The sequence below is a fragment of the Sylvia atricapilla genome, chromosome 5 (assembly GCF_009819655.1).
Source record: "Sylvia atricapilla isolate bSylAtr1 chromosome 5, bSylAtr1.pri, whole genome shotgun sequence".
Taxonomy (NCBI): Eukaryota; Metazoa; Chordata; class Aves; order Passeriformes; family Sylviidae; genus Sylvia; species Sylvia atricapilla.
In genome coordinates, this window is record NC_089144.1 from 28,728,091 (window position 1) to 28,740,380 (window position 12,290).

A 12,290-nucleotide genomic window follows, 5' to 3' on the forward strand; every position below is an offset into this window, starting at 1 on the left:
TTAATGTACAGTACTTTCAGCAAAAAAGTCAAAGTCAGTCTTAAAAAGTTCCTTGGATTACTGAGTCCACGATTCTCCTATATCTAGAGCCCAATACTCCTTTCTATTCTGCTGAATTGAGGAGCTTGCACAGAAAACACTTTAATTCTTCATTCTTCTTTCCGAATTCTTGTGTTTAAGGAACAACAGAAGGCAGCAGAATGATGTTCTGAGTGTCACTATATTAGCTTAGAGGGTATGTGTGCATGTTTCTTTGCTTTGCACCCAGTTACATATTTGAATGTAAATTGGTATTAATTAAGAATACATAACGGTATACTTGGATTTACATTTTCTGTCTTTGGAAGAAAATCAATTCCTGATGAGCAAACAGGAAGAACTGAAAATAGAAAGAGGCCAGCTCGTCTCTTCTTCCAAGTGTGAAATTGTGAATGCATTTTATACCGTGCTTCCTAAAAAGTGAAGACAAAATATAAATATGTGTACCAACATAACCATGTCTCTGTGGTCTTTGGAGTGATCACAGCGACAGGAGAACATGCTTACAATCCTAGAAAGATCTAAGGACAGGAAAAGGTCTGAAAAGCTTTATGTGCAAAATATGTGGCAACACGCTTTGCTAGACCATGACAGTTCCAAGTACACATGAAAGCTGATTTTTAGGCATGTAGGAAACTATGCCTTTTGGATTTTGCCAACAGGTTCAGATGGCTGTGATACAGGTTAGATCCAAGTGTATTTAAAACCCTATGGATAACCCTGATTATTGTTAGGCAATATTGTCAGGAAAAACAGCGTTGATGTGACAATAATTTATTATAGTACTGCATGAAGAGCAAAAAGACAATGCTTAAAGCTGAAATTCAACTAATGCAATTTTCATATTCTACTTAAGTACCACGAAAGTGCTGCTTCCAAACAGACCAATACATAAAGCATCAGTGGTGTTAGCAGTCATCCTAGGAGGATCTCCTCTTAGGAAAAAAGCCTTGGGCAATTCTCTCATGAAACACTTCAGTGCTAGGACTTGAGTCTAAATACTAACTGCAAGATGTACTCGCACAGGTACTGTTCTGGATTTAAGGGTACAATCACATCATTTTCTAAAAAGTTGCCTTGAAAGGAAGGTTTTGAGACAGAGATATAAAAAGATGGGAAGAGTCAGGGGACAGAATAAAAAACAACAACAACAACATGATTTTCAGCGTCTTGCAACACCAAAACAAACCTGTATTACAGATCACTTTGTAGCACTTTACAAAATGTACACTATATATATCTTATCTATGCATTTAGAACAGTATTATTTCAGTCACTAAGTTCTTCCTCATCACTGAAATAAGCACTTTTCTTAATCCGTGGACGTTTAGAATCATCTGAAATTGAAGATTCCCCTGCAGTCTGTGTCCATCTTTGTTGTTCTTCTTCAATTTTGGCTTGCTATAATGAAGAAAAGAGAAGTATTAGCTGAGATTAAGAAAAATTAAGGTGCACTACAAATAATAATGCTAATTATTAATATGCATTGAATTATTAAGTAAGTTAAAGAGTTACAAGGGTTTATTTCCAGGTAATTTGTGTGATCAAAGCACTAGGAAACATTTCTGAAAGTAGCTCCCACATATAAGCTGTGGGAGCTACTTTCTACACCACAGCAGCCACCTGGATCATCTTGTGTTCTCAAAAAGAGGAATTTTGCCCATGGCAAACATGCAAAAATATAGAGATTTAAAGCAAAAAGTCTAAGCAGATCTCTTTAGCAGAGATCTAAAGCAAAAAATGCCTCACTTTTAAACTGATGTTATTGAATCAGCTTTGTTCCACTAGTAAGTCTTCTACCCACTGTCCTTTGCAGTCATTCATTCACATAATGAGCGCCTTTGGGGATTATTACTGAAGGTTATTCAACTAATAGTTTGAATAGAACCTTCCTATTTTTACCAATTAAAATCTTTGGATGGTGATAGAAATGAGAATGTTTTCTGGCTTTACAGGTTTTATTTCCAGTTTTGGAGTTTTAGGGGAAAGGAAGGAACATTGTGAATACTTGAATCACTTTTTCGGACGACATCATGTAAAAGTCCTGCACTCATTACAGTCATATTCAGAACAAAGTTATAAGAACTCTTGAGGTTTTTTTGGGGGCAGCTGACCCACAGGTAACAGTGTTGACCAGGGAGCCAAGAAATTTGAGTATCAGATCAGGCATGTTTTGTTTCATGAAGCAAAAGAGTGTAGTGATAAATAAGTAATAAAGACAGTAATACAGATGTTGGATAATCTATCTACATAAAAAAATATGCATTCAATATGCTTTGGGGGACGAGGTCTATTAGAGAATGTGATGGTCTGTATTGGGCAAAGGAAGTGTCCCAATAATAAAGGACTCAAGGACATTCCAATGAGGACAGAGGATGTGTCTGGTCACATGACTGTTTTTCTGTCTACAAGTTAACAAAGTAAACAAGGATTTGTGGGCAAAAACCTTGCAGAACATTACAGCAGAGATGTCACAAGCAAATTGCAAAGGAACTTGAAGGGAAAAAGAAGGCTGCAACACACAAATACAGCAATACTGAAAGACTAAGAAACCCAAACAAAATTCCACTGAATATGCTTGCAATTTAAAGAAGCCAACTAAAGTTACCAACTATTGCTACCAAACCAGAGCCTGATAAGTGCTATAGAGCAGACAGACCTATGCATGTGTATCAGAGATTCTGAAAAGCAGCTAAACAAGAGAGCTGAATTAAAAAAAATAAATAGTGCCATGCTTCAATTTTGTACCTGAAAAGCTATGGCTTGGCTGAGGCTATCTAGAGCAGGGTCTTCTCCCTCCTCTTCACTTTCTTCCTCTTCCTCACTTCATTGTGCAGAGAGAGAAAAAAAAATATAGATCTTTAAGTGTTTAATGTGAAAAAAATTCCTAAAAAGTGTAGTAATGTGTAACTTAATATACATACATTTCTTCTGGCTCCACTACTTTCTTTCTCTTCTTCTTTTCTTTTTTTTTTGGTGGTTCCCGCTCCCCGAGCATATTTTTAGGACAAGCATAACTTAAGTGTCCTGCTTCCTTGGAGGAAAAGAAATATTGCTTAACAGAAGCCATTACAAACAACTACATGTTAAAACGTATCATGAGGGAAGTTCATGGGGGAAAAGATGGAAGCAATTAGTAAGATAAATGGAATGCTGAATTAGCACACAGAAGACAAACTCTTCTCTAGGCTTGCTATGGAAATGAAGAGATTGGTGGTGATATGCATGCTTAACTGTAAAGTGAGAACAAGCTACAAGCACAGTAGATTCTTTTGTCTGTTGCAATAACTGAATACACTACACATGGTTTTTATTCAAGACAAGATAGAAACCTCAGAATTAACAATTTAAGATACGGGAGTGAGGTGACATTTTTGCTGTAATGAGTGTTAAGAATATAAATTAAGTTTGTATTGGACATTAAATACTATCCAAATATCATTGTCCTATGTTACTATGTTCAGGAATTCAGGAACTAAGATTTAAAACTCACTTTTATATAAAACAGTTGTTTCCTGTATTTATTTTGCTGCCAACTAAATCATGAACTTCCAATGATATAGCAAAAGCAGATACTTTGAAGCAACAAATAGGAGGTTGTCATTGCAATAGTTTTCATGTGCATCAGTTATATATCTTGGGTTTTGTTTTTCTTTGTTACTTTCACTACCATCCACTATTACTACTACTGTTTAGTATTATTTCAGTTATTAAGTTGTTCTTATCTCAAGCCACAATTTTTGTCCATTTCCCTACATTTTTGGTTTTACTCACCCCACATTCGTAGCACTTAGACTTGTCAAAGTAGTTACGCCTGCGAATGAATTCTGCTGCTCTTCCATTATCTATGGCAATACTTGCTTTTATTACTCTTCCAAACAACTACAGAAAATTGGAAAGAAAAGGTAAATGTTTTGGGACTGAAAACCCAATCCTCCTGCCGTAAAAACTTTCCACAACTTACCTGTTTGTTATTAAGTGCCCGAGAACAGTTTTGTGCAGATTCTTTATCCAAAAACAAAATAAAGGCAACTCCTTTGCTCTTCCTGGTGTCTTTGTCTTTCATAATAGTAACTCTGGAAACATATAAGGCTGTTATTTATTTTAGTGACCCACACTAAAATTACTTCAGAGATATTTTTTCCTTAAAGATCTCAGTGAGTTCTTACCTTTGTTATACAGCAAAAAAGTTAAAGTATATTTAACAATAAAAATACATATTAAACAGAAATTCAACAGAGCAGCTAATGTGGCCATATATTTAGAAGCAGAGTGGAGATGATTTTAAAAAAGAATGTGGGGGTCTTTCTAGGACCAGTATCACTCATAATTCCCTTGGGTGACTTAATGAACAGAGAATATAATCTTGAGATTTACAGGCAACCTAACTTGAGGGAACTACATTTTACTGGAGGTGAAAGGAAAATTTATGGGCCACCTTACCATTGCTATTATTGATGAAAAGCAGTGCGAACTGCCTCCAAACTGACAAATCTATGTACATGTAGGACTAATCCGCTAAACAGGTCCACAACAGGAAACACTAACCATGTGCAGTACTGTTCTACAAAGATCTCCAACTGAAATCCAAAGATCAGGGATGCATGTGTTATTTCACATTACCAATACAAAGTGAAATCTTCAGTCTAACACTGAAATCAACAGCTTCAATAGCACATTGAAAAGTCCATGAAAATCTAGAAACATTAAAAGAAAATCTGAAGATAAAAATTTAAAAGACAGGGCCGGGGCCCGTGTATGGCCAAAACCCACACAGCCTCAATTCTTTCAATCTTAAGATCAGTTGTATACAGTCCTGAAAAAAACCCTAACAAAACAACAACAGTGAGAATCAGAATGTCAGACTGCATGTACATAAAAATCAAAGTATGTGTAAAAAAGTATGGAATACACTCCTCCCTTATGCCCACAACAGGCAGAACAAGGTTCAGCCATAGTGCAAGCCAAAACTCTAAGAAGTAACCAAAAAAACCAAACCCCACTTCAATACAGAAGGCCTACCATACAGCCTGTATAAGTAACAGATGATCTCCATGGTAGAAAGTTTATAAAATAAAAACACAGTAAAGAAATTTCAAATTTCCCCAAATACATTCACAAAAAGGTTCAGCTTAACAGTTTTACTACCAAAGCCTCTTGGACAGGATGTGTCCAACTGCATGTATTAAGTTCAAGTGTCTGTTAATTTTTCTGCCAAGCTACTTTTTGAAGACATACAAGCCCAGTATGACTGTCAGGCTTCTAATTGGGATATTCAGCATACCAGTTAATAACATAAGAACAGAATCAAGTGTGACAAATCTTTAAAAAGCCAGGAAGTTCTTGGAGCCATAAAAATTCTGATTTCTTACTGAACAAACTCAGCTGATGTCATAATAGTCAGGATATATTTGCTTTTCCAGCTATTTGTCACCTGAAACACATTTCTGAGACTTCAAAAACTTAGAAACTCTGTATCTCACAGGTTATTTATTGCAACAGCTAGGATAAATTAGAGAAGATACTTGCTGGTTTAGGATTAAAAACTGAAGACTTGAGTCTCCTTATTGTGACCAATTTAAAAAAATAAACAAACCAGTCAATTCCTTACTGTGGCACTTCCTTCTATCATTTGAACACAGAGGCAGATATTCACATATATTGGTCATGAACACCCCACATACTGAAAGCCATTAATGCAGCCTTACATCTAGCTTTAAGTAAAATACTAAGTAGTTACAATAATAAGCCCCTCTAGAATCACAGGGAACTGTACACTGCACTTGTGGGAACTGTGACATCCAGGTTACATAAGAAGAAGCTCCCACTTTCACACTTACCCACTGCGCCCCACCGTGTTCAAGGAAAGGGGAATAACACTAGAAGAACACTGTTTCAACTATTTCAGAGAAAGGACTGATGGTATGTAACAATGTCCTACTTGCTCTTAAAAAAACAGTTAGCAAAGCCTGTCCCCAACACAAATATTTTTGTATTATGTGTGCAACTGCAAGGAATTCCGGTCGTTAAATTAAATTTATACGTTATTAACAATGAACAGAACTTCAATACAGTTCCACACTCATACTTTAATTACAAAAAGCTTTCAAGTGAAGGAAAGACATAAAATATTTAAAATGAGAGGTACAAAAATAGAAGGCCATATCAGGTCACTTACTTGACAACTTTCCCATACTTTGAAAATATCTGAAATATAAAGCAAAATAAAAAGATTCAAAACAGATAATTGCATTTCACTAATAATAAATTAATCATGACAAACATATATCAGTATTGATTTTACAGTCAAAATTGTCAACAAGTTTAATGTAAACAGTCCATCTCTTAAAACTTACCCTGTACAGATCATTGTTAGTCAAAGCAAAGGGTAAATTGGAGACATACACTGTGCTTTTGCTTGGTGCCAACCCACCACTCATTTTTCTGATGAAAGGAAAAAGAGAGAAGAGTTAAACTGTATTGAACAAAGAAATGAATTAAAAAAAACAGTTTCAAGACTTCGAATTTTATTTCAAGCCTACCCCAGACAGCCATGATAAAGTTGCAGGAAAGCATAGCTTTCATTTCCCTTTTATTTCCCTTGCCTCATTTTACATGAAAATTAGTGTTTGCCTTCATGGACTACAGAACACATACATTCCTTTTTCCTCTCCTGGATACAAACATGTTTTTGCTCTACATGAGTCGATTTGTAGTTAAGAAAAAACTGGCAAGTTAGTGTACTTCCAATAATCCTCTGCTAATCTGTGCAATTAGAAAGGTTGGGGGCCAAAAGAATCAAGTAACGTCCATTGATTAAAAATTATGGCAAACATCTCAAATTAGTGACCTTTGTACTGGAACCAGCATGATCTGATTCTTTATACAAGTATCAGTTCAGCTGCATTCAACATACAATAAAATACAATTGGTTAAGGAGAAATAAAAAAGTTTCCCTAAAGCAGAGTCCTAATTATTGTGGGGAGAGAGATAAATACATTTTAAAGTCAATGTAGTATGATGCTAAAGCATCATACTACATGCTCTCATCTCCTCTCTTAACTATTGCTCAAGTTTCTCTAGAACTGCATGTGTCCAGAGCTGACCATAAAGCAGCATCTCTATAGAAGCACTCCCCTTCCTCCTTTTGATTAGGCAGATTTCTCCTGGTAGGAAGCAGGAAATTTTCCAGTCTTTCCATTTTAGTTTCCAATCTTTTCTATCCTCTTGAAACTGAGTATGTCTGGAAACAATTAATCAATTAAAAATACTGTTATAACCACATAGGTGAAGAGCAACCAAACTAACTTGAGAATGTTGAGCCAATATTTTTCTTCGCATCTGGACAATTCCCAAAATTTTTAGTGATGTAGTGTTTTGTCTGTGCAAAACATTCTTTGATCCATTCTGTAGACATGATTCAGACCAAGAGCTAAGTGAGTAAAATTTAAGATCAAAACACACCCCTTATGAAAGCCCACACCAAATACTACAGCAAACCCATTCCCTGTACAGTCCAATTTCTACCTCCTTGTCCATTTTCCTACAGCCTTATTACTGCTGCCTGGCACCTCTAGCTAGTTCCCAAGTGAGGATTAAGCCACTTCTTCAACAAGACTGACTCATTTTAAAAATGCAGACAAAAGCTGATGAAGGGATAAAAAACTCTAAAGTATTAAAATCAGCATCTGGCATATTACAGTTTCTTAGGGGACTTCTTGGGTAGCCAGTCTGAACAGATTGCTTGGCCAAGTGCCAACAAAGTAACCAATATCACACTCTAATCCGGCTGATACTTTCTGGCATTTCATGATTCAGTTTTCTGAAGGCCTGATATTCCCAGCAGACACTGATTATCCAAGTGCTTTGCTTCTCTTTCCTGACATGCTTACAGTATCACAATTCACTTGAGTGGCAGTTTCCAAGTGATTGAATTTTAAGGTTTTCCATGTTCAGGGACTGTTTTTTGGCATGAGCAAAAATGGCAACACAAAGGTTAAGCAAATGAAAACAGAATAAATTTGCAATAAAGGCCACACATTGCATCTGGTGTTAGGCAGACTGTGTTCATTATTCCAAATTCCTTTCTGCTTGGCATTAGTATCCTTGACAAGCCTAACCAGACTGACTTGGCAACCTGCCATTAGAATAGATGGCCTGAAGTGCAGTGATTTATATGTACAGTGGATAGAAGGATTCAAGAAGAGCAATCTCAACACTGCACTATGGTATAGTGCTAATCTATGGCAGCAGGGGACAAGAAAACACTGGAGGTGAACCTCAGGTGTCTGAATACAATGGTTTAACTCTGCCTAGAAGGCAAGAGAAGCTGGAGCACCTTGTAACAGCAGCCCCCATTTTAATGGGCAGGCACCAGGGAGAACAGCATGACTGGAGAGCAGTCAGCCTGCATATTCCACAATGCCACAGTGCAAACCTCCACAGAGAAGGTGAGACACCATCCAGAGATTGATACTGGCCTACCAGTTCAGTTGTTAGGAAATTATTAATGGAAGCAGCCTACAGAACCAACATTTTCAGCTGCACCCTGCTTTTCCCAGAAGAAGCTGAAAGAGTTGCACCCTGAGACCGCTGGCTGCCAGACAGCTGAGGCTGAATGTTATTTCTACTCCTCTGGACAAATTTAGGCTTAACAGTTTTGCTGCTCCAACTGCCCAAATATTCTTAGAAATCTGTATTGTTTAGGACTGTTGTGCAAGTACTTCTAATTTTTTATGTCTGACTCATAATACAACTGTAATAAGAGAGGAGTACAGCAACTGTATAGTTATCACCATTTATTATAATGACGTTTTCTAGTGGGAGGAGTAAAAAAAGCCAATTCTGGCTTTAAGCTAACTCTCCAGAAAAGACATGTCATTTGGAGGCTCATCATTACAAGGTTGAAAGTCCTGCTACTTCTAGTATTTTCTAACTTGATAGAACTGTTCAATATAAGCTTAACATTTTCATCACATTGTTTCTCCATGACTACCAGTATCTCTGCTCAGCTGATAAGAAAATAAAAATACCCCCTTCCCGCATAAAAATTTCCATATGAACCAAAAAACAACATCTGATGCCTCTTCCTTCTGCAGGAGACTCACCTGAAAGCTAGGGATAGCCTGGCTTCAAGAGGTAGAGCTAGAGCTTTTCAACAAATCAAAACATTTCTATCTCATCCTGGATGCTTTTCTGGGGCCTTCTTGATCTTCAAGGTATTACCTTCATTACTTAACTTTAAAGCATTGGCTAAAAGCCTTTACAATGCCTCCACAGAATCGCACACAACTCCCATTAATGTAATGGTCTCTCTGTAATATTAATGCCTTCTTCATTTATCACTTTCACATATTAACATTGACAATAGAGTTATGTCTCATTACAATGACTTCTTGAATTCGATCTTTTTTGTCTTTTCTAACAACTCGAACTAAAAGAAGCCACTTTTTGACAAGAGCCATCTGTCAGCAATTATTAAGTCTCCTGAAAAATAGATCAGGTACACGAGAAAGTTGCTTCAATCCAATATGCCTAATGCAGCATCTGTCACTAGCACTGAGGATATCACAAAAAGACAATGATTAATTTCACTAACTGGCTTTTCTACTCTATCCCAGAACACGAGGACACCACCAAAACAGTTGAGATGCCTCTGAATCATCAAGCGGAGCCTAAATTTACCGTCACTTTCATGACTTAACTTTGGTATTTCAGCCTAAAGGCAGAAACTTGTATATTCATTTTTAAGTGCAGTACAGCAAGGTCAGATTTATGATTTACTCAACTGAAGTATCTATAAATGATTTGTGAGCAAGTTTCTCAAGACACTCCCACTCAGGCCAATTAATTTGAGTTTTTCTATCCTGATCCTTAAAACAAAGTATTTTCTTCCTGATTTAATAGTCTGAACAGAGTTTAGACCCAAATGAGCAAACCATTAGTTGTGGCAGGAGCTTGGCTCAGGCTTATAATCAAGTGTCTGTGGTAAAGAACAAAACCAAACCCTTGTTCTTGGTCCCTGGCAAGGGTATCAACCACTTGCTATAATTCTGCCCTGCACAAGGGGCATGGAACAAGCTGTAAGAATAAGAATAATCTGTTTTTAAACAAGAATAATCTGTTTTATCTCCTAGTCACTTAAATAGTACCAAGCAAATCTTAAACAGGATCAAGAGTTGGTAAACAAGGTCAGCGCTATCAGGAAAGAAGGAATATAATCTGCTCAAGCCAAAGAATCTGTGGTTTGAATCAAACCACCTTTATGTACTGATCTGACTAACCACAAAAACTTAGCAACAACAAGACTGGGGAACCAGACTGTCAGCAGGGACTATTTATCAAACACATATAATTTATATATGTTTTTTTTTTCCAGATTACATATAGGTGTCCCATCGAGCTTGGCCGAAATTGGTACAATTTTGTCACAGACCGATATAATGATATGATTCCATCTTCATTCTCACTACTACTCAGTATTCGCTGAGACTTTATTGTGAATGAAGATGATACAGCAATAAGCGCTTTACTCGACTACAAATGTACAATACCTACTAAAACAAGGAGTGCTCTGGAGGCCAGGGCATGGGCTGTCTTCTTTTGCCTCCACTTGCAGAGACCCAGGGCCCTCAGAAGTTCATAATTTCTATGCTACCATTTCTCCCACGCTCCAAAGTGAAAACCAATAAATGCTTTTTCAACAGAGTCTTTTAAAAGCGATTCTCAGCACAGCCAAGATGGGAGAAGAGCTGCTTGGTTCAATCGCATCTGGTCTCACCCAGAACTTCACCCAGGAGGGGCAGATCTGGGTAACTCGTTTCGTGACGGCCTTTCCTCCTCATATCACCAGACACATAATCTATTTCAGAGCTCAGTGCGAGCAAAGCGACATTAAAGCAACCACAGTCTGCCCCACACGCTATATTAACACTTTTGGCCCTAACATCGCCCTGCAGTTCCTCAACCACAGCGCGGCCTCGTCCAGCCGCTTATTTCGTCCCTTCCTATTCCGCAGAGGCCCGAAGCGAGCTGTGAACGAGCGGCCGCGACACCCGCGGTGCCCCCGCCCCGGCGTACCCGTCACGGCGGGGCTCAGCCCGCGCGGGAGCCCATCGTGCGACGCGGCCGGAGAGGCGCCGGTGCGGTCCCGGCGGGACGGGACGGGACGGGACGGGACACACGGCCCCGGGACACACGGCCCCCGGACACACGGCCCCCGGACACACGGCCCCCGGCTCTCCCACCGCCGCCCCGGCCCGGCGCGCTTCCGCCGACGCGCAGCTCCCGGCGCGGCTGCGGCCAATGGGCGGCGGTTTCCGCCGACGGCTCGGGCGCGCCGGAAGCAGCGGCGGAGGTGCGGAGGCGCCGTGCCGCGGGACCGAGGCGGTGAGGGGCAGGTGAGCGGCGGGGCCCGGAGCCGCCCGCCCTCCTCCGCGGAGCCAGGGCCAGGGTTGGGGCCGGGGCCGATCCTCTGGCCCGCGGCTGCGGGCGGTGGCTGCGGCGGGGCGCGCCTGGCTCCTTGGGAGGCGCCCCTGGGCCGCATTCCTGCCCCCGTGCCAGCACGTGCTCGGGGGTGGCGAGGCGCCCGTCCTGGAAAGCGGCACCCTCGAGGGCTGGCTTGGGGAGCGCATCCCTTCCTGCGCCGTTAGCACCCGAAAGTGGCTTGTACGTGGCTTGTATCATTTAATCCTCTTTAAAACCCATCTGGGACAGAAAGCTTTGAGTCTCAGTTTAATTTGTGTAATTGTTTTGAAGGGAAGCGTCGTCCTGCTCGTACATACATCTGCGAGTAATTTTAAACAATATTTCGTAATGAATGTTTGGAGGCTATATAAACCCCGCTGCAAACACTTTCATTGGCCTGTGTGGTGGGTATGTTGGTGCAGGATCACTATCGTTATTGTTTCTAGAGGGATAAATAAGTCATGAGTGTGTCACTCAGCTCATTTCCTAATAAGTACTAGAATAAGTCTTTCGGAATAAATCTGTGTGCTTAGTTTAACAATCAGATATGCTGTAATATTTTAAATCCTTACTAGTATTTAAGCATCTCGAGTCTTCTCTTCATGGTTCTTTATTCTCACTCATACTTCTTAAGTAGCCTCTTTCCCATCCATTAGAGTTTTCAAGGATAGTCTATAAATTCTTTATCTGGGGTATCTCTGACTTCAAGGGAACAAAGACAGTCAGAAATATACAAAAAAATGTGGATACCCACACAATCAGTGAGGACAGTTTGATACAGTGAT

At 39.5% G+C, this 12,290-nt stretch overlaps 1 protein-coding gene across 2 annotated transcripts; it reads right to left on the reverse strand.

Moving 5' to 3' along the window:
* Nucleotides 1-797: 797 nt before the first annotated feature.
* ZCRB1 (zinc finger CCHC-type and RNA binding motif containing 1) lies at nt 798-11,240 on the reverse strand. Of its 2 annotated transcripts, XM_066319040.1 has the most exons (8): nt 11,119-11,240; nt 6,396-6,483; nt 6,218-6,246; nt 4,004-4,115; nt 3,814-3,921; nt 2,964-3,073; nt 2,788-2,863; nt 798-1,440 (listed from the first exon to the last, which is right to left on the reverse strand). In XM_066319040.1, exons 2-8 carry the CDS (start codon nt 6,477-6,479, stop codon nt 1,309-1,311), a joined length of 651 nt encoding a protein of 216 aa, XP_066175137.1. In that variant the 5' UTR covers nt 6,480-6,483; nt 11,119-11,240; the 3' UTR covers nt 798-1,308. The 2 variants fall into 2 exon arrangements, with proteins under 2 accessions (XP_066175137.1, XP_066175138.1); XM_066319041.1 differs by lacking the exon at nt 6,396-6,483 and having other exon boundaries at nt 11,119-11,220.
* Between the last annotated feature and the right edge of the window lie 1,050 nt (nt 11,241-12,290).

Coding starts and splice junctions, on each gene's coding strand:
- ZCRB1 (XM_066319040.1), bottom strand. CDS start 6,479: ATGAGTGGTGGGTTGGCACCAAGCAAAAGCACAGTGTATGTCTCCAAT. Junction 4,116..6,217: donor AAGTATGGGAAAGTTGTCAA/GTAAGTGACCTG, acceptor ATATGTTTCCAG/AGTTACTATTATGAAAGACA. Junction 3,074..3,813: donor CTAAGTGCTACGAATGTGGG/GTGAGTAAAACC, acceptor TTTTCCTCCAAG/GAAGCAGGACACTTAAGTTA.